Source organism: Pristiophorus japonicus, chromosome 22 (assembly GCF_044704955.1).
Source record: "Pristiophorus japonicus isolate sPriJap1 chromosome 22, sPriJap1.hap1, whole genome shotgun sequence".
Taxonomy (NCBI): domain Eukaryota; kingdom Metazoa; phylum Chordata; class Chondrichthyes; family Pristiophoridae; genus Pristiophorus; species Pristiophorus japonicus.
Window position 1 is genome coordinate 3,965,005 of NC_091998.1, and position 21,316 is coordinate 3,986,320.

At 45.1% G+C, this 21,316-nt stretch overlaps 1 protein-coding gene across 18 annotated transcripts in view; it reads right to left on the minus strand.

Annotated features, from left to right (window-relative positions):
* Positions 1-13,929: 13,929 nt before the first annotated feature.
* The window catches only part of col13a1 (collagen, type XIII, alpha 1), a 116,859-nt gene continuing 109,472 nt past the window's right edge, over positions 13,930-21,316 (minus strand). For 17 of the 18 annotated variants that reach the window (XM_070865544.1, XM_070865542.1, XM_070865541.1 and 14 more), the window contains 2 exons: positions 19,859-19,897; positions 13,930-16,287 (listed from right to left, as the gene is read on the minus strand). In XM_070865544.1, the coding sequence (XP_070721645.1) occupies positions 16,255-16,287; positions 19,859-19,897 (72 nt within the window). In that variant the 3' untranslated portion in view covers positions 13,930-16,254. Of the gene's footprint in view, positions 16,288-17,806; positions 18,449-19,858; positions 19,898-21,316 lie in introns of those variants that run through there. The other variant, XM_070865532.1, reaches the window with a different exon arrangement.

Here is a 21,316-nt window from a genome sequence, read left to right on the forward strand (position 1 = left end):
AGAAATTCTTCCTCATCTCCGTTTTAAATGGGCGACCTCTTATTTTGAAACTATGGTCAGCCAAGCTGCCCCTCACTTTACAGTCGTATTAAACGGACTGAAGTCACACAGCTCTTACGCACAGTACAAGGCCTCGTGGAGTTATTCGATGGTAATTGCAGACATAATAACTGGCGATGAGTTACAGATCACAAACTTTTACGCAGTCATGGCTGCCATTGGTGTTTTAGAAAAATATGCAGAGGGTGAAGATTGGGAAGCCTTTATCGAGCGGCTTGACCAGTACTTCGTGGCCAACAACCTGGATGGCGAGGTAATGGAAGGAAATCGCAGGGCGATTCTTTTGACCAGCTGCGGTTCCACGGTCTACGGCCTCATCAGGGGTCTGCTTGCACAAGTGAAACCAACGGAGAAGTCATACGCAGAGCTGCACACGCTGATTCGGGAATACCTCAAACCAACGGAGAGCATCTTAACGGCCAGGTTATTCCAAAGAATTCCAAAGATTCACGACCCTTTGAGAGCTGTGGAGGCTGGGTCATTGAATATATTTAAGGTGGAGATAGATTTTTGAACGATAAGGGAATGAAGGATTCTGAGGAACAGGTATCGCTTCGACACACACCGCTGCCCGGTGGGCTAGGGCGTGGCCAAATATATCACCGACTTAAGACGGCTCGCAGGACCATGTAAATTCGCGGGATTTTTGAACGATGCATTGCGAGACGCTTTTGTGATGGGCATAGGCCATGAGGATATCCTTCACAAGCTACTGGCTGCCGAAACCATTGACCTGAAGAATGCCACCACCATAAACCAGGCGTTCATGTCCTTGAGTCGCACTACCATACAGATAACTTCCTACCAGAATCGGAGCTCACTGGCAAGTACTGTATTTAAAATTATGCCGATTGCAGGCAGAACTGTTGAACTAATAAGAACTGTACAGAGCAGAGCCTACATGCCTACTGCTGCTAGGCCACCAAGGGGTGTAAATGCGAAATCATTAACACAATGTTGACGTTGCGGGGGGTAATCATGGGGCCCATCAATGTCGATTTAAAGACTTTGCGTGCAAAAGCTGCAGAACAAGGGGCCACCTCCAGCGAATGTGCAAACATACTGCGACTCACCGTGTGGCAGTGGAGTCGGCAGAAGAGTCCTGATTCAGCATGGATCACAAAGGACAAGCTACAGAGGCAACTCAGCCCAAGAAAGCAGTGGGCGGGGTGCACACCTTCTCCACAAAAAGTCCTCCCAAGATGATAAAAGTCAAATTAAATGGCGTTCCTGTATCCATGGAGCTGGACACGGGGGCGAGTCAGTTAATTGTGAGCCAGAAGGCATTTGAAAGGCTGTGGGGCAACAACAAAGACCCAAGCTGAGCCCGATTCAGATAAATCTGCGCACTTACACCAAGGAACTGATACCAGTTATTGGCAGTGTGAACGTAAAAGTATCCTATGATGGAGAGGCACACGAGCTGCCACTGTGGGTTGTACCAGGTGACGGGCCAACGCTGCCTGGCAGAAGCTGGATGGGGAAGATTCGGTGGAACTGGGAAGTCAAAGTATTATCGTCAGTAGACAATGCTTCCTGTGCTCAAGTGCTGAGCAAGTTCCCATCTTTATTTGAACCAGGCATCAGCAACCTCACAGGCGCCAAAGTACAGATCCACTTGGTCCCCGAGTTACGGCCCATTCATCACAAGGCTCGAGTGGTCCCCTACATGATGAGGGAGAAAGTGTAGATTGAATTGGACAGACTTCAATGCGAGGGAATCATAGCGCAAGTCGAGTTCAACGAGTGGGCCAGCCCGATTGTTCTGGTACTAAAGAGCGATGGCATGGAATCTGCGGCGACTACAAGGTAACGATCCACCGAGTCTCGTTACAGGACCAGTACCCACTACCCAAAGCCGATGACCTTTTCGCGACATTAGCAGGGGGAAAGGCGTTCACCAAGCTGGATCTAACCTCTGCTTACATGACCCAGGAGCCGGTTGAGCCGTCGAAAAAATTAACATGCATTAACACACACAAAGGACTGTTCGTGTACCACAGGTGCCCGTTCAGGATTCGCTCGGCTGCAGCCATATTAAAAAAAAACATGGAAAACCTGTTGAAATCGGTTCCACACACCGTCATATTTCAGGATGACATCCTAAATCGCTGGCCGCGACACCTCCGAACACCTGCACAACCTGGAAGAAGTTTTAAGTCGACTAAACAGAGTTGGACTCCAGTTGAAATGATCCAAATGTGTCTTCCTGGCGCCAGAAGTAGAATTCCTGGGGAGGGTGATTGCGGCAGACGGCATCAGACTCACGGACTCAAAGACAGAGGCCATCAGGAATGCTCCCTCACCACAAAATGTAACGGAGCTGTGCTCGTTCCTGGAACTCAACTATTTCGGTAACTTTTTTTCAGAGCTGCTGGAACTGTTGCACAAGCTGTTAGTAAGGGAAATGACTGGGCTTGGGGTAAAAATCAAGAGGCCGCCTGTGAGAAGGCCAGAAACCTGCTGTGTTCGAATAAGTTGCTGGTATTATGTAAACGTCTAGTTTTAGCATGTGATGCGTCGTCGTATGGTGTCGGGTGTGTTTTGCAGCAAGCCAATGCATTGGTAAGCTCTAACCAGTTGGATATGCATCCAGAAGCCTATCAAAGGCCGAAAGAGGCTACAGCCTGGTCGAAAAGGAGGCTTTAGCCTGTGTTTATGGTGTAAAAATAGATGCACCAATATTTGTTTGGACTCAGATTCAAGTTAGAGACGGACCACAAGCCCCTAATCTCACTGTTTTCGGAAAACAAAGGCATAAACACCAATGCTTCGTCTCGAATCCAAAGATGGGCACTAAGACTGTTGGCCTACGACTATGTGATCCGCCACAGGTCAGGCACTGAAAACTGCGCCGATGCTCTCAGCCGACTACTGTTGCCCACCACCGGGGTAGAAACAGCGCAGTCGGTAGACCTGCTACTAGCCATGGATACCTTTGATAGTGAAGGGTCACCCATAACGGCCCGCCAAATTAAGACCTGTACCAGCCAAGATCCTCTGCTATCCCTTGTAAAAAGTTGTGTTCTCAATGGGAGCTGGTCAGCTGTTCCTAGAGACTTGCAAGACCAGATCCAGCCGTTTCACTGTCGTAACGACGAAATGTCGATCCATTCAGATTGCCTCTTATGGGGCAACCACGTTACCTTGCCAAAGACAGGCAGGGAAACCTTCATACGTGACCTACACAGGACCCACCTGGCATAGTCATGATGAAGGCTATCGCCAGGTCCCACGTCTGGTGGCCCGGCATTGACTCGGACCTGAAGTCGTGCGTGCACCATTGTAACACATGCTCACAACTGAGTAATGCTCCCAGGGAGGCTCCACTTAGTCTCTGGCCCTGACCCTCAAAACCATGGTCCAGGATCCATGTGGATTATGTGGGCCCCTTTCTGGGAAAGATGTTCCTGGTTGTTGTGGACGCCTACTCCAAATGGATTGAATGTGTAATAATGGCATCCAGCACGTCTGTAGCCACCATTGAAAGCCTCAGGACCATGTTTGCCACTCATGGCTGACCCGATATTCTTGTCAGCAGCAATGGTCCGTGCTTCACCAGCTCGGAATTCAATGAAGTCATGACCCGTAATGGCATCAAGCATGTCAGATCAGCCCCGTTCAAGCCGGCAGTCCAAACCATAAAGCAGAGCTTGAAACGTTCATGGAAGGCTCCTTACAAACTCGCCTGTCCCGGGTACTGCTCAGCTACAGGAGCAGAGTCAGCGGCGACCGATAAAAGGCCCACACTCGAGCAATTCATGGAATCGGAGAGGCGTGAGTCCAGGGAGCAGAGTCGGAGAGGCCAGCCGGTGCAGCTGCAGCAGGGTGAGAAGGCAAAAAAGTAGAAAGAAATTGAAAGGTGACATCACAGCCAAGGGGATAAGTGATTGATAAGTAGCTTTTCTTATTTCTTTTCTTGATCATTAAGTAACCTTTAGCATTGTTGTTGCCAAATTAGGGGTTAAGTCATGGCAGGACAGCTCGGACACGTGTTATGCTCCTCCTGTAATATGTAGGAAGTCAGGGACGCTTCCGGTGTCCCTGACGACGACGTGTGCGGGAAGTGTGTCCGCCTCCAGCTCCTGACGGACCGCATTGCGGCACTGGAGCTGCGGGTGGATTCACTCTGGAGCATCTAGGATGCTGAGAATGACGTGAATAGCACGTTTAGCGAGTTGGTCTTACTGTAGGTAAAGGGTACACAGCCAGATAGGGGATGGGTGACCAACAGGAAGAGCAGTGCAAGGAAGGTAGTGCAGGAGTCCCCTGCGATCATCCCCCGACAAAACAGATACACCGCTTTGGGTACTGTTGAGGGGGATGACTCATCAGGGGAGAGCAGCAACAGCCAAGTTCATGGCACCGTGGGTGGCTCTGCTGCACAGGAGAGCAGGAAAAAGAGTGGGAGAGCTATAGCGATAGGGGATTCGATTGTAAGGGGAATAGATAGGTGTTTCTGCAGCCGCAACCGAGACTCCAGGATGGTATGTTGCCTCCCTGGTGCAAGGGTCAAGGATGTCTCAGAGCGGGTGCAGGACATTCTGAAAAGGGAGGGTGAACAGCCAGATGTCGTGGTGCACATTGGTACCAATGATATAGGTAAAAAACGAGATGAGGTCCTACCAAACGAATTTAGGGAGCTAGGAGCTAAATTAAAAAGTAGGACCTCAAAAGTAGTAATCTCAGAATTGCTACCAGTGCCACGTGCTAGTCGGAGTAGGAATCGCAGGATAGCTCAAATGAATACGTGGCTTGAGGAGTGGTGCACAAGGGAGGGATTCAAATTCCTGGGACATTGGAACCTGTTCTGGGGGAGGTGGGATCAGTACAAACCGGACGGTCTGCACCTGGGCAGGACCGGAACCAATGTCCTAGAGAGAGTGTTTGCTAGTGCTGTTGGGGAAGAGTTAAACTAATATGGCAGGGGATGGGAACCTATGCAGAGGGAAATAAAATGGAGGCAGAAGCAAAAGATAGAAAGGAGAATAGTAAAAGTGGAGGGCAGAGAAACCCAAAGCAAAAAACAAAAAGGGCAACATTACAGCAAAATTCTAAAGGGGCAAAGTGTGTTAAAAAGACAAGCCTGAAGACTCTGTGCCCTAATGCGAGGAGTATTCGGAATAAAGTGGACGAATTAACTGAGCAGACAGCAGTTAATGGATATGATGTAATTGGCATCACGGAGACATGGCTCCAGGGTGACCAAGGCTGGGAACTCAACATCCAGGGGTATTCAACATTTAGGAAGGATAGACAGAGAGGAAAAGGAGGCGGGGTGGCCTTGCTGGTTAAAGAGGAAATTAATGCAATAGTAAGGAGGGACATTAGCCTGGATGATGTGGAATTGGAATGGGTGGAGCTACGGAATACCAAAGGGCAGAAAACGCTAGTGGGAGTTGTGTACAGGCCACCAAACAGTAGTAGTGAGGTTGGGGACAGCATCAAAGAAGAAATAAGGGATGTGTGCAATAAAGGTACAGCAGTTATCATGGGCGACTTTAATCTACATATTGATTGGGCTAACCAAACTGGTAGCAATGCGGTGGAGGAGGATTTCCTGGAGTGTATTAGGGATGGTTTTCGAGACCAATATGTCGAGGAACCAACTAGAGAGCTGGCCATCCTAGACTGGGTGATGTGTAATGAGAAAGGACTAATTAGCAATCTTGTTGTGCGAGGTCCTTTGGGGAAGAGTGACCATAATATGGTAGAATTCTTTATTAAGGTGGAGAGTGACAGTTAATTCGGAAACTAGGGTCCTGAACTTAAGGAAAGGTAACTTCGACGGTATGAGGCGTGAATTGGCTAGAATAGGCTGGCAAAGGATACTTAAAGGGTTGATGGTGGATAAGCAATGGCAAACATTTAAAGATCACATCCCTGTCTGGAGTAAAAATAAAAAAACGCGGAAGGTGGCTCAACTGTGGCTAACAAGGGAAATTAAGGATCGTGTTAAAACCAAGGAAGAGGCATATAAATTGGCTAGAAAAAGCAACAAGCCTGAGGACTGGGAGAAATTTATAATTCAGAGGAGGACAAAGGGTCTAATTAAGAGGGGGAAAATAGAGTACGAGAGGAAGCTTGCAGGGAACATAAAAACTGCAAAAGCTTCGATAAATATGTGAAGAGAAAAAGATTAGTGAAGACAAACGTAGGTCCCTTGTAGTCGGATTCAGGTGAATTCATAATGGGGAACAAAGAAATGGCAGACCAACTGAACAAATTCTTCGGTTCTGTCTTCACGAAGGAAGACACAAATAACCTTCCAAATGTACTAGGGGACAATGGGTCTAGTGAGGAGGAACTGAAGGATATCCTTACTAGGCGGGAAATTGTGTTAGGGAAATTGATGGGATCAAAGGCTGATAAATCCCCGGGGCCTTATAGTCTGCATCCCAGAGGACTTAAGGAAATGGCCCTAGAAATAGCGGATGCATTGGTGATCATTTTCCAACAGTCTATCAATTCTAGCTCAGTTCCTATGGACTGGAGAGTAGCTAATGTAACACCACTTTTTAAAAAAGGAGAGAAAATTGGTAATTATAGACTGGTTAGCCTGACATCAGTAGTGAGGAAAATGTTGGAATCAATCATTAAGGATGAAATAGCAGCGCATTTGGAAAGCAGTGACAGGATCGGTCCAAGTCAGCATGGATTTATGAAAGAGAAATCATGCTTGGCGAATCTTCTGGAATTTTTTGAGGATGTAACTAGCAGAGTGGACAAGGGAGAACCAGTGGATGTGGTGTATTTGGATTTTCAAAAGGCTTTTGACAAGGTCCCGCACAAGAGATTGGTGTGCAAAATCAAAGCGCATGGTATTGGGGGTAATGTACTGACGTAGATAGAGAACTGGTTGGCAGACAGGAAGCAGAGAGTCAGGATCAATGGGTCCTTTTCAGAATGGCAGGCAGTGACTAGTGGAGTGTCGCAGGGCTCAGTGCTGGGACCCCAGCTCTTTACAATATACATTAACGATTTAGATGAAGGAATTGAGTGTAATATATCCAAGTTTGCAGGTGACACTAAACTGGGTGGCGGTGTGAGCTGTGAGGAGGACACTAAGAGGCTGCAGGGTGACTTGGACAGGTTAGGTGAGTGGGCAAATGCATGGCAGATGCAGTATAATGTGGATAAATATGAGGTTATCCACTTTGGGGGCAAAACCACAAAGGCAGAATATTATCTGAATGGCGGCAGATTAGGAAAAGGGGAGGTGCAACAAGACCTGGGTGTCATGGTTCATCAGTCACTGAAAGTTGGCATGCAGGTACAGCAGGCGGTGAAGAAGGCAAATGGTATGTTGGCCTTCATAGCTAGGGGATTTGAGTACAGGAGCAGGGAGGTCTTACTGCAGTTGTGCAGGGCCTTAATGAGGCCTCACCTGGAATATTGTGTTCAGTTTTGGTCTCCTAATCTGAGGAAGGACCTTCTTGCTATTGAGGGAGTGCAGCGAAGGTTCACTAGTCTAATTTCAGGGATGGCTGGACTGACAATGAGGAGAGACTGGATCAACTGGGCCTTTATTCACTGGAGTTTAGAAGGATGAGAGGGGATCTCATAGAAACGTATAAGATTCTGACGGGACTGGACAGGTTAGATGCGGGAAGAATGTTCCTGATGTTGGGGAAGTCCAGAACCAGGGGACATAGTCTTAGGATAAGGGGTAGGCCATTTAGGACTGAGATGAGGAGAAACTTCTTCACTCAGAGAGTTGTTAACCTGTGGAATTCCCTGCCGCAGAGATGCCAGTTCATTGGATATATTCAAGAGGGAGTTAGATATGGCCCTTACGGCTAAGGGGATCAAGGGGTATGGAGAGAAAGCAGGAAAGGGGTACTGAGGGAATGATCAGCCATGATCTTATTGAGTGGCGGTGCAGGCTCGAAGGGCTGAATGGCCTGCTCCTGCACCTATTTTCTATGTTTCTGGGATACGACCCCTTACGTTCCCCCTGCAGAATTACTAATGAAACGAGCACTCAAAATCAGGCTCTCCTTAGAACATCCTGACCTCATTGATCAGGTGGAAACCAGGCGTTGTCAGCAAAACATGTACCATGATCGCACGGCTGTATCACGTGACATCACTGTAAATGACCCTGTGTTTGTGCTGAATTATAGTCAGGGCCCCAAATGTGTCGCCGGCACTGTATTAGCCGACGAGAGGAATAGTGTTTGTTGTAAAACTGCTTAACGGCCAAATGTGCAGAAAACATTTGGACCAAACCAAATTATGATACACAGATAACCAGGAACCACCGGAAGAGAATCTCATCTTCTGAGACCCACCGACACACGCCCAGTTGACAACAGACCTCGCTGCTAACCACGAAGATAATCCCACCATCCCCAACAGTCCAGCCCAACCAGTCACGCTGCAAGACAGCAGTGGCCCAACCAACTCACCCAGGCCAGAAGCGACACTCAGACGGTCAACCAGGAAGTGCAGGGCTCTGGGTCGCCTTAACCTGTAATCAACTCTCATCGAAGACTTTGGGGGGGAATTATGTCATGTATGCAAATTCTTTGTATTCACTATGTAACTATGTACAATGTACCACCTGAGGGCGCTGCTGTTGGAAGCTGTCATGTATCTTACATTATTATATATAATTGTATCCTAACATGCTATATGTGACTGTAATAAGATATGACCTGTAACCACCAGCATACCTTACCACCAGGGGTGCACTTGCAAGAGACAGGTATACAAGGACAGGTCTCAGGCAAGTGCAGCATTCCAGAGCTGTGAAATAAAGGTGCAGGTCCAGAGTGACCTTGACTTCACTACATGCCTCGTGTGAATCTGTACTGAGGGGACAGGACTTTACAGTGGCGACGAGTTACGGGATTACAGAATCCACAGAATGGCGAACAACGGATCAGATGAAAAGTACAATGCTGGAGACAATTGGGAGGACTTTATAGAAAGGCTCCAGCAAAGCTTTGTAACCAAAGACTGGTTAGGCGACGATAAGGCAGACAAGAGAAGAGCCCATCTCTTGACCAGCTGTGGCTTGAAAACATACGCTTTAATAAAGGATCTGCTGGCACCCGAGAAACCAGCAAGCAAGTTGTTTGAAGAAATGAGCACACTGGTAAGAGACCACCTGAAGCCAGCGAGCAGCCTACATATGGCCAGACACAGGTTCTACAATTACAGACTCTGTGTGGGCCAGAGCATACCCAACTTCGTGGCGGAACTTCGGAGGTTGGCTAGTTTATGTGAGTTCTCCGATGAACTGAGGAGAGAAATGCCGAGAGATTTTTTCATTGAAGGAATAAGCCACGCAGGCATATTCCGAAAGCCCATAGAGACCAAGAACCTGACCTTAGAGGCAGCAGCACTGGTTGCACAGACATTCTTGGCAGGGGAAGAAGAAACGAGGTTGATTTACAATGCAGGTACGACAACGAACGAAATATCGGAACAAGAAGTTCACAGCGTGAAACAAGCTGCTACCACCACACACAAACAAAACCGGGAGAACAGGCCCTCGACAGCAGGCAGTGGCGCCAGAAGCCATCAAGGGCCACAGGAACGGCCGCTCACACCTCATCAACCCACCATGCGAGCAATCAACTACAGACTGAGAAAAGCTCAAGGGAGATCAGCCAGACGCAGCTCATTCTTTGGAAACAATGGAAACGGTCTGTGCTGGAGGTGTGGGGGTGGGCACTCATCAAGGGAATGTTGATTTCAGCAGGCTGTTTGCAGGAACTGTGAATATACAGGGCATCTGGCCCGCATGTGCAAAGAAACAGCAGCTCGGCTGGTATACGAATTGGATGGGTCGGAAAGCAGATCAGAAGACGGTGGGGACAGTACCCGGGACACCGATGTACAGCGGGTCAACACGATCAATGGCCGCTGCTCCTACAACAAGACGCCTCCTATAATGATGAGGGTCCTACTCAACGGGATACCTGTCAACATGGAACTGGATACGGGAGCGAGTCAATCTCTCATGGGCGCTCAACAATTTGAACAACTGGGTGGCCGCATAAAAGAGACAGACCAAAACTCACAAGGATCGACACCAAACTAAGGACCGACACCAAAGAAATTGTACCAGTCCTCGGCAGCGCCATGCCCTCTGTCACACACAAAGGGACAGTGAACCGACTTCCCCTGTGGATTGTCCCCGGAGACCCCCCAGCACTGCTGGGGAGAAGCTGGCTGGCAAAACTAAACTGGAAATGGGATGATGTTCATGCCATGTCATTAGAGGAACGGACCTCCTGCTCAACAGTTATAAAGCGATTTGAACATCTCTTTCAGCCAGGTGTGGGCACTTTCAAAGGGGCCAAAGTCAAAATCTACATCACACAGGATGCTAGACCGATCCATCACAAGGCCAGAGCTGTACCCTATGTGATGAGGGGAAAGATTGAACACGAACTAGACAGGCTTCTGCAGGAAGGCATTATATCACCTGTGGAATTTAGTGACTGGGCAAGTCCCATCGTCCCAGTCATGAAGCCTGATGGATGCTTACGAATCTGTGGGGACTACAAATCTACCATAAACAGAGTCTCCCTACAGGACCAATACCCGCTGCCCAGAGCGGAGGACTTATTTGCCACATTGGCTGGAGGTAAACTTCTCAAAACTAGACCTCACATCTGCGTATATGATGCAAGAATTGACCGAGGAGTCCAAGCTACTCACCACCATCAACACACATCGAGGCCTTTTCATGTACAATCGATGCCCATTCGGCATCAGATCGGCAGCTGCCATATTCCAGCGCAACATGGAGAGTCTGCTCAAGTCCATCCTGGGGATGGTTGTATTTCAAGACAGCATACTTAACATAGGCAGGGACACCGACTCCCATCTCCGTAATTTGGAGGAAGTACTAAAGCATTTGGATCGGGTAGTTAAGAAATCCAAGTGCCTGTTTCTCGCACCAGAGGTTGAATTTTTGGGCAGAAGGATTGCCGCTGATGGAATCCGCCCAACAGAGTCCAAAACAGAAGCAATTCTCCTGGCACCCGGAATGTCTCGGAACTGCGCGCCTTTCTCGGGCTACTCAATTACTTTGGGAACTTTATGCAGAACTTAAGCATGCTGCTGGAGCCTCTCCACGTGCTACTCAGGAAGGGGTGCGATTGGTTTTGGGGGGACGCCCAGGAACGCGCCTTCAATAAGGCACGCAACTTTCTGTGTTCCAACAGTGTTTTGACTTTCTTTGATCCAGGTAAAAAGCTAGTTCTCACATGCGATGCGTCAGCGTATGGGGTCGGGTATGTTTTACAACATGTCAATAGTGCGGGCAAATTACAACCCATAGCTTATGCCTCCAGGTCACTTTCATGGGCGGAGCGCGGGTACGGAATGGTAGAGAAGGAGGCGCTCGCGTGCGTGTACGGTGTCAAAAAGATGCACCAATACCTTTTCGGGGCCAAGTTCAGGTTAGAAACCGACCACAAGCCCCTCACGTCCCTCCTATCCGAGAACAAGGCAATAAACGCCAACGCCTCGCCGCAAATTCAACGGTGGGCACTCATGCTGGCGTCCTACGACTATACCATAAGACACAGACCAGGCACAAACAACTGTGCCGACGCGCTCAGCAGGCTACGCCTGGTGACCACGGAAGGGTCTGACGAACAGGACTGTGAGATAGTCATGGCAATCAATGCCTTTGAGTCCACAGGTTCGCCCATGACGGCTCGCCAAATCAGAGCCTGGACGGCCAGCGACCCCACGTTATCCTTAGTAAAAAGATGTGTTCGAACCGGTGACTGGGCAGAGGCTCACGATGCCTGCCCCGAGGAATTAAAACCCTTTCACAGGCGCATGCATGAGCTATCACTACAAGCAGACTGCCTGATGTGGGGCAGCCGAGTAGTTATGCACCCGGGGATCGTTCTCATGAAGGCCATAGCCAGATCCCATGTCTGGTGGCCTGGTATTGATGCGGACTTGGAGCTCTGCGTCCGAAGGTGCACCATTTGTGCCCAACTCAGCAATGCCCCCAGGGAGGCTCCCCTGAGTCCCTGGCCCTGGCCTACCAAACCGTGGTCGCGGGTGCACATAGACTATGCGGGCCCATTCATGGGCAAAATGTTCCTTGTAGTTGTAGATGCATTTTCAAAGTGGATCAAAGTGCACCATTTTAAACTCGAGCACAACCTCCACCACTGTGGAGAGCCTTGCAACCATGTTTGCAACGCACGGAATCCCTGACATATTGGTCAGTGACAATGGTCCATGCTTCACCAGCGCAGGATTCCAAGATTTTATAATTGACCACGGCATAAATCACGTCAAGACAGCACCGTTCAAGCTGGCCTCCAACGGCCAGGCAGAGAGAGCAGTGCAAATCATTAAACAAGGCATGCTTAAACTCCAAGGTCCCACACTGCAGGGTCGCCTATCGCGACTGCTGCTGGCATACAGATCTCGTCTGCACTCATTGACTGGGATTCCCCCCGCGCAACTGTTGATGAAAAGGACTTTAAAAACAAGGCTCTCATTAATCCTCCCAGACATGCACGAAATCGTTGAGGCAAAGCGCCGTATGCTGACTGAGTACCATGACAGAAATTCCAGGGGGAGATGGAATGAGATAGAGGACAAAGTGTTTGTACTAAACTATTGCAGGGGTCCCAAATGGCTTGCAGGGACAGTAACGGGCAAGGAAGGAAACAGGCTACTGGTAGTACAAATGGACAATGTCAAAACCTGCCGGAGGCATGTAGACCAAGTCAAAAGCAGATTTACCAACAACACTGCGGAACCAGAGGCAGACTACAATGTGGAACTCGCACCACGCCTGGTGGACAGACAGAGGGAACAACCTGAGGAAAGGGCAATCCCAACAGACTGCCCAGGCGAGTCAACAATCACACCAATCGAAACAGACAGCCCAGGCGAGATACCAGCAACCACACCCAAAGAAAAACAGACACCAAGGCAAACAACTGAACCACAACTCAGACGCTCCACGCGAGAGCGTAGACCACCTGAGAGACTGAACCTATAAAGACTATAAGACCTTGGGGGAGGGTGATGTCATGTATCTTACATTATTATATATAACTGTATCCTAACATGCTATACATGACTGTAATAAGATATGACCTGTAACCACCAGCATACCTTACCACCAGGGGTGCACTTGCAGGAGACACTGGATATCTGTCCCAGACAGGTATATAAGGACAGGTCTCAGGCAAGTGCAGCATTCCAGAGCTGTGAAATAAAGGTGCAGGTCCAGAGTGACCTTGACTTCACTACATGCCTCGTGTGAATCTGTACTGAGGGGACAGGACTTTACAGAAGCCCCAGGGGTTTCCTGCCCAGGGGCATATAAAAGGCAGTCAGCCATGCTGCCCCTCACTTTATAGTTGTATTAAATGGACTGAAGTCACACAGCTCTTACTCACAGTACAAGGCCTCGTGGAGTTATTCGAGGGTAATTGCAGACATAATAGAGCCCCCTCAATATCTCATATGTTTCAATAAGATCACCTCTCATTCTTCCAAACTCCAATGAGTATAGGTCCAAACTGTTCAACCTTTCTTCATACCCCTTCATCTCAGGAATCAACCGAGTGAACCTTCTCTGAACTCCAATTTTGTAAGGCTTTCAACCTACTGGTGTCTGTGGGCCTCACTTTGATGTTTTGGAGGCCACAGCCAAATCTTTCCTTGTGGATGTGTTGATTTTTTAAGTCCATTACTCCAAAGTAGGTGACATTTTAAACCAAAATCTGAGAGTCCCACTCCCAGCGAGGGAAAGGTGGGAGGTTGTGACATCATACTTGCAATGTCAACAAGAGGCTGACACAATTCAGCTGCCGCATCTCAGTTTATTATCATCAATAAAGAAACCACAAAGTAGTGTTTCACTTTGAAAATTTTATATTCTATACAGCAGATATGATATAACAGACACAAAGCAGACAAGCCAAATTTTGTCTTAAGTCACAGATTATCCATCGCAGAAGCAAAAGTCCTTTACAGTCTCGCAAGGGAAAATAAATGGTGCTGTCAGATCAGCCAGGGTCCCACACACAGCGGGAGCGTTACCGGCACAAAAGGTGCAGGCACGCCCAGCTTACTGCAGACCAAACGCTATCAGTTCTTTTGAAAAATAGATTTCTTAAAAAGGTGAGGATCTATACAATCCAAGATGCTGCATGCCATTAGTAAAGGTGACCATTCTGCAAATTGAATCAGTCAGTAAACAGTATTAACATTCGGACCTCTAATGCTTCACAAAAATTAAACTGGAAATTGGAGTCACATTTACTGATCTCCTTCAATACGCTTCACATAATAAACTCAAAAAATATAATACAAGTTCATTTACAAGTATTTTTATAGTATCATACATCTTATGCTACAAAAGCGAATCTCAATATAAAATTTTTGTAAATGTCTTTCCTTGAAATTGATAATGCTAAGGTATACAATTCAACAAATGTTTTTAATTAAATCAATAGCTTTAAAAAATAAATTAGGCATCATAAATGTAAAATGATATGTTGCAATTAAAACGGGCCACTAAAAAATGAATGCATAGCCCAGATTATTTCTGCAGCTATTGTGATGATTCTATCCCCAATTCTAAAAAAAAAAGTGACTCCTGTAACAATAAAAGTTCTTGTTTTAGGAGCTCCCAAAGATACTTGGAGCAAAAGCAGAAGATAAAAAAATGACAAGTCCCCAAGTCTTTTCAGAATGTGAAAGCATTCCGCAAAGACAAGAGCATGTTGGATCGAGAAGGTACATTTTCAGAAGTCACAACTCGTTGCATTTATTTAGAAAAGCTGAAATAATAATTTTTACAACAATTTAAACGTTTTTTTCTTAGTTTTCAAGTGCAGTAAAACATATAAATAATAAAACCTTGCAAATTCAACCAACCAATGCACTGGAACGACTGCAGTGGAAAGGTGTATTGAGAGAGCTCACACTACAGCGCTAGTTGTTGAAGTGTTTGGTGGGTAGAAGTTTTGCTGATTCGCTCCACCAGAGCCTGCACAGGCCCTATGGGCCAAATGACCTCCTTCTGTGCTATATCATTCTATGAATTACATGGAATTACTGCAAAATGGAATTTAATTATCTTGCATAACACTGCAATGATTTACAAAAGCTAAAATTATCACTTAAATAGGAATGAGTGGATGCATCACACAGCCATATCATAAAGGCATGTGCCATATAGATCATATCTGTTAAAAATAGCTAAAGTCAGAATTATCAAGCATGCAGTAGTGGATTTAAAATGTTCTTCATAGGCCATAAAAAATATTTCTGCTCGGCAGACCAACTGCGATTTGTTTAACGTACTGATGATTGTTTCCATTGGGCGGTTAGTATGAGCCCCTCAGAAAGGGATGTTTGCATTGATTAATGAGCCCTGCATACATCGAAAATCAAACAGTGGGGTGAGCCTGATGGACACAGCTCTTGATTGACATACCTGTATAAAGTTAAAACAAACCTGACGCTTTAAAAAAATCTAAATGCAATTGTCTGAAAAATATTATGGCGCCTTTTACAAAACTAAACACTTGGGTGGGTCGGAAGTCATTCCCTCCAAAAAAACTCATTGAAAAATACAGGGAAAACAACACACCAGGTTTTGATGCAAAGAAAGGCGATGATATCAATTATTTATTTAAATGAACTATACAAAGTCACTGATAAATCACCATTAAAAAAATTATTAAAGCCGCCAGCAGTTCTGGTCAGTTCCCTAAAAGTACATCTGTTAAAAGGAATCATTTGATTCTTGGCAGTGTGTTTATCTGATACTTTCTCAGAAGAAAGGAAAAAAACCCACAGTGATGGTGGCCTTTCCGTTAAAGGCCTACCAAAAATATAGAAAAACTGCTCAACAGATCGTTCCTGGCCGGACTGAAAGAGCGAGCTCCATCCGAATAAAGACGGAGCCTTCAGTCCCACAGTCAAAATGCACACACACATTTCGCTGCTCCTCACGCCCCACCCGGGAGCGTGGTGAAGAAAGTGGCTCAGTCCACAGATCTCAGCGAGCACAGCACATAACCCACGCTGTACAGCGGAGGCCATCTTCCCAAACTCTCAACTTCCAGCACTCCGTTCCTCCATTATTTCCGTGTCAAGCTATTTTTTTTGTGACGAGGAGTCGGGGAAGGTTTCTCTGCAGCCATTTCAAATCATTCCAGTTTTTGGCCAACTTCGTTACTTTTTAGCATTAAGCCATGGTGTCTGGCCCTGGCAGTAGTAAATACATCACTTCAGAAATTCATCGCTTTAATGTGGCAGTCATGAGCAAAGTCCGCACACAACACATGCGGAACCAGGCACAGAAACATGCACACTTTTCACTGGAGCAAATAGGAGCTGAGGTTAGACAATACCCGCTTACAAATCCGCGGTCCTGACTGCTGCACTTTGCTGAATTGTGTACTTTATGTAAAAAAGTGTAAAATTTCAGCTTTCTGCTGACCCAATCGTGTGGAGCGCCAGGTGTGTACTGTATTTATAGGACACGAATTACGACTAAACTTACAGACAATGCTGTTTCGCAGAAGGCACTGAAGGGATCTGGGATCAGATAATGTGGAAAAGCAAATATGAGCTTTAGACGGGAGTACTCCAAAACTAAACATGAGCCTGGAAACTGCTGTTCTGCATATTAACAGATTAACACTTTACACATTTATGTAACATTCCCTTGTCTACAGTTTTGCTACAGGCATTAACCGGTTTGAAATAAATTTCAAATAAACTGGCTAATATTTGTGATAAGATTGTAAAGGAATGCAATACAAATATAGTAATTATTTGCTAATACCACCAACGGTAATTTCTAAAGAAAAAAAGTTACTAAGAAAAGCATTTGGGATCCTGCACAGATTAATCGAGCACAGAGTACAAAAACAAGGAAGTTATGCTGAAGTATATAAATCTCTGGTTAGGCCCCAGCTGCATAATTGTGTCCAATTCTGGGCAGCACACTTTAGGAAGGATGTTAGGGCCTGGGAGAGGGAGCAGAGGAGATTTACTATGATGGTACCGGGGATAAGGGACTTCAGTTATGTGGGGAGACTGGAGAAGCTGGGATTGTTCTCCTTAGAGCAGAGAAGGCGAAGAGGAGATTTGATAGAGGTGTTCAAAATCATGAACGGTTTTGATAGAGTAAATAAGGAGAAACTGTTTCCAGCGGCAGAAGGATCAGTGACCAGAGGCACGATTGGCTGAGTGCCCTCCTTCTGTGCTGTGTCGTTCTATGATTCTATGAAAGCTGAAATAAAATAGGTTTCATATTACCGACTCCGTGGCCTAGAAATTGCCGGGCCTGATGTAAAGTGAGCACGAAAGCATCCAATATGGCGGGCAGATTCCGTGCTGGAAGTGCGTCATCATCTTGGTAAAAGGTACACGTCTTGTAAACCAGATTTATGCTAATTCTAAAAAGCTGCCAGTAGTGTTAGTGACATTTCTCTGCATCGTTTAATTATAATTGAAAACAAACAGAAAGTCTCAATTTTGTTGAACCTGTCAGAGGATAAAAATCTTCATTGGTGTCTGCTACTAGCCCTACTGTTAAACATCGACTTCAGAGAGAGAGAGAAAGAGGCTATTGTTTATCCGGGGTCGTATCGCGCGGCACTTTCACCACCTGACACCTCACCATGCAACTCTTACCGGGTGTTGCCGTACCTAAGGATTTAATGCTTAGGTTAATGCCCAATGCTATTATGTTCTTGCTCATTAACCATACCGAGTGTGAAAATGCTGGGACAACAGCGTGACATTTTTTATTGTTACTCCTGGACACAATCTGTGATTATTTGATACAGGCTCAGATATTTTGCATCAACACATGGTTAAGAATTTAACAAGTTAAAATAAATCTCTCTGTACTTTTTTGGCTTAAAAATATAAAATCGAATGCACCTGTCCCTGATCAATTTCCTCTGTTAAAAGTAATTGAATTATTTTGCTTGCACTGAAGGCACTGGCATTTCCGCACACTTGTGCAACAAGTATTATATAAGCAAGACACAAATACAGCCCTGGCAGGAACACATACATTTTGCAATTGGTGGCCTGGGGAATTGACTTCAAATAACCAGGTCTGCTATTAAGTGCAGCCCAATCGATATAATACAATAAGTTATAATGCAACAGAGGCTCTTTATATTATGCACAAATATCATGCAAATAATACTGCTGTATAATGCAACAAAATGAGTGGATGAATACACAGGTACAAGGACAGTGGCAGACAACACAGGATTTAATACAATCTATACAAAATGGGAATTTATTAAAATATGCAAAAGTTAACTTTTATAATTGCAAAAAAAACTGTATAAAAATAAATATTCTATGTACACACTCCATTCATGAGGTTAGGTCATCATCACTGCAAAAAGAAAAAAAGTAAACCTATGTTAGTTCAAACCTCAGCACTTCAAACCAAGCCATTGCGGAACACATCATCAATCAATTAAAGGGGAACAGAATTCGGCCAGTGTCACATTCCCGAACTTGGAGGAAAAGGAGGCCAGTGTTACACATTAATCACTTTTATTATTTGCTATTAAAGCTGATTTAATTTGATCCTTTTTTATATATGTACTTCTCCCTTTTATGTCCTGAACATTATCTCTTCCTATCGCTTGGTTAAACACAACCATTGGCTCCTCTCTGCTTACCAAAGCAACATTCTCCACTTCCCAGTCTAATCCAAACAAATTCTAAGCATTATTTTCAGTTTATCTTATCCAGGAGTCTCAGCCCAAGAAGCTTACGAATTATTATGCTATATAATTCTTATATTGTGGTTATAGGACATCCATTTGCCCATTGTAATGAACACGTTAAAATCAATGGGTTAATATGTCCATTAACTGCGTCATTTCACAGAAATGTGTTAAACATTTGAACGTGAATGAATGTAGTATAATTTCTCGGCTCAGACCTTAAGTTTATATGACAGAGCATTCTCATGCTGAAAATAAAGCTGATAAATAGCAAATTCTGTATAATGGATCAATTACAAGCAATTCATTTTTTTTTAAATCAAGTGGTTCAGTTTCAGTGAGTAAGCCCCATTAACACTTTAAAACGGTCATTGTTAAGATTGCATTTTTTGTACAGTGATTTGATGATGTTTTAGAGTAGTAACTTCAACTTGTGTAATCCTGATTAAAGCATAATTTGCCAATAAATGTATTTTGTTCTGCTGGGTGTTGACCCAGATTATACACCCCACATTGTAAGTGTGCAATATTAAATCAACTGCATGTATGTTAAGGTGCAGTTTTTAAATATAAAACTGTTGTTCATATTTCTCAGTCATTGCAATTGGCTATTCCAGATTCAATGCTGGTAGGTTCCAGGTCCGGTGTGCATTTAACAATTCATAAGCACTTCTACAAGTATGTAAACTCAATTTTAATTAGGGAGAATTTTACAGCCCAAACTCGTCATTGAGTGATGGAGTAATTTATATAAGGTCCCAGAGGTTGTAACAATCAAATTACCACTGCTAAAGCGAGCAAATTGTTTATGATTAGTAATTAATAAGTTGGCAATAAAGGAAACCTTGAAGAAATCAAACATCTAAAGGAATCCTACAGTAAATTGCTGCCAATACTAGACTTACCCTGCAGCATTTGATTGCAGCGTCAGGTATCTACGCTAGGAGCAGGCTTAGCAACGACCATGCTGCAGACACTAGTGGCTTCCAGTCAGTTCGAAGACATGTTACATGCCACACATGAACATGCTTAAATTGTTCAGTATTTCAAATCATTTCAATGTTACTTACTTTATTCCAGCAGCCCTGTACAGGTAAACCATCTTCACCCTACAATTTGAAGCAGAGAGAATATTGATATATTTAGCCACTTTTTTGATCCATTTCTATCAAGTTATCTTCCCCTCATTCACATGACCTTCTATTTCTCCTGCTCCCTCCCACGTTCATCACTTCTTCCCCATAAATACATTAACTGCGAGCAAAACGTTCCTTACAGGAGCGGCAGGAAACATGACCCAGCTCCAATGGAGATGTAAATGCGATTGCAACACTGAGGTGTTGTAGCTACTCTACTGCCACAGTTTTATATTTTAGACGATGCTGAGGATAAACCCAGAAGATTTTACTCATACAGAAGCATTTGCTTCTAATTTTAGTAGCCAGTAGTACAAAGTAAGGCAAAACAAAATGTACCAAACTGACGGGTGGAAGATGTTACTGGTGCCTTGTTCATAGAGTTTCCCTTTTCCCAAATTTAGTTCCTTGAAAACATCCCCGATTTTCTTCGCACCACCATTGGTGGCTGTGACTTCAGCTGCTTAAGCCCCAAGCTCTGGAATTCCCTCCCTCAACCTCACTCACCTCCTTTAAAACCCATCTCCCTGTTCTAGTATCTCATTAGGTGGCTCTGTCAAATTTTGTTTGATAACATTCCTGTGAAGCGCGTTAAGATGTTTCATGTACTGCAGTGACATCAGTCCAATATTTACATCACAGTTTTGGATAAAAATAAATTGTTTATTTAGCATTGAGGCAGGAAACACAGTTCACACTCGCGGAAATGCAGCGTGATATTTGGGGCGGGCCATTTTCTGCCTGAACACGTCAATATGTGAAGATCTTTAATGAAAGCTCACTCTTTTTTCCTCTGAAACTTTTATCCATCTTCTTGAACGAGGTGAAACTTTAAAAATAAATCTTGAAAATTCACCTTGATTGGTGAAGGCAACAAGTTGAAAATGCCACCATGGTAAATCTAACCTTATAATCTGCACTAATCCTGACTGATTGATATCATAGAATCATAGGAATTTACAGCACGGAAGGAGGCCATTTCAGTCCATTGTGTCCGCGCCCCTCCACTTTCTGCACTGCTCTAGAGTTTCTGCAGGATTGAGCCCTTGGTATCTCTCAAGCCTCCCTTTTTTTCTTTATCATACCCTGTATGTCCCTTGACATCCCCAAGGGGCTCTAGATTTGTTAGTCCCATCCTTTTTCTTTAAGGGAACATACTTGCTCTGAACCCTCAGGAACTCCTCCTTGAATGTCTCCCACTGCTCTGACACTGATTTGCCTTCAAGTAGCTGTTTCCAGTCCACTTTGGCGAAATCACCTCTCAGCTTAACAAAATTGGCTTTTCCCCAATTGAGAACTTTTATTCCTGGTCTATCTTTGTCCTTTTCCATAACTATCCTAAATCTAACTGAATTATGATCACTAGCACCAAAATACTCTCCCATATCCCTA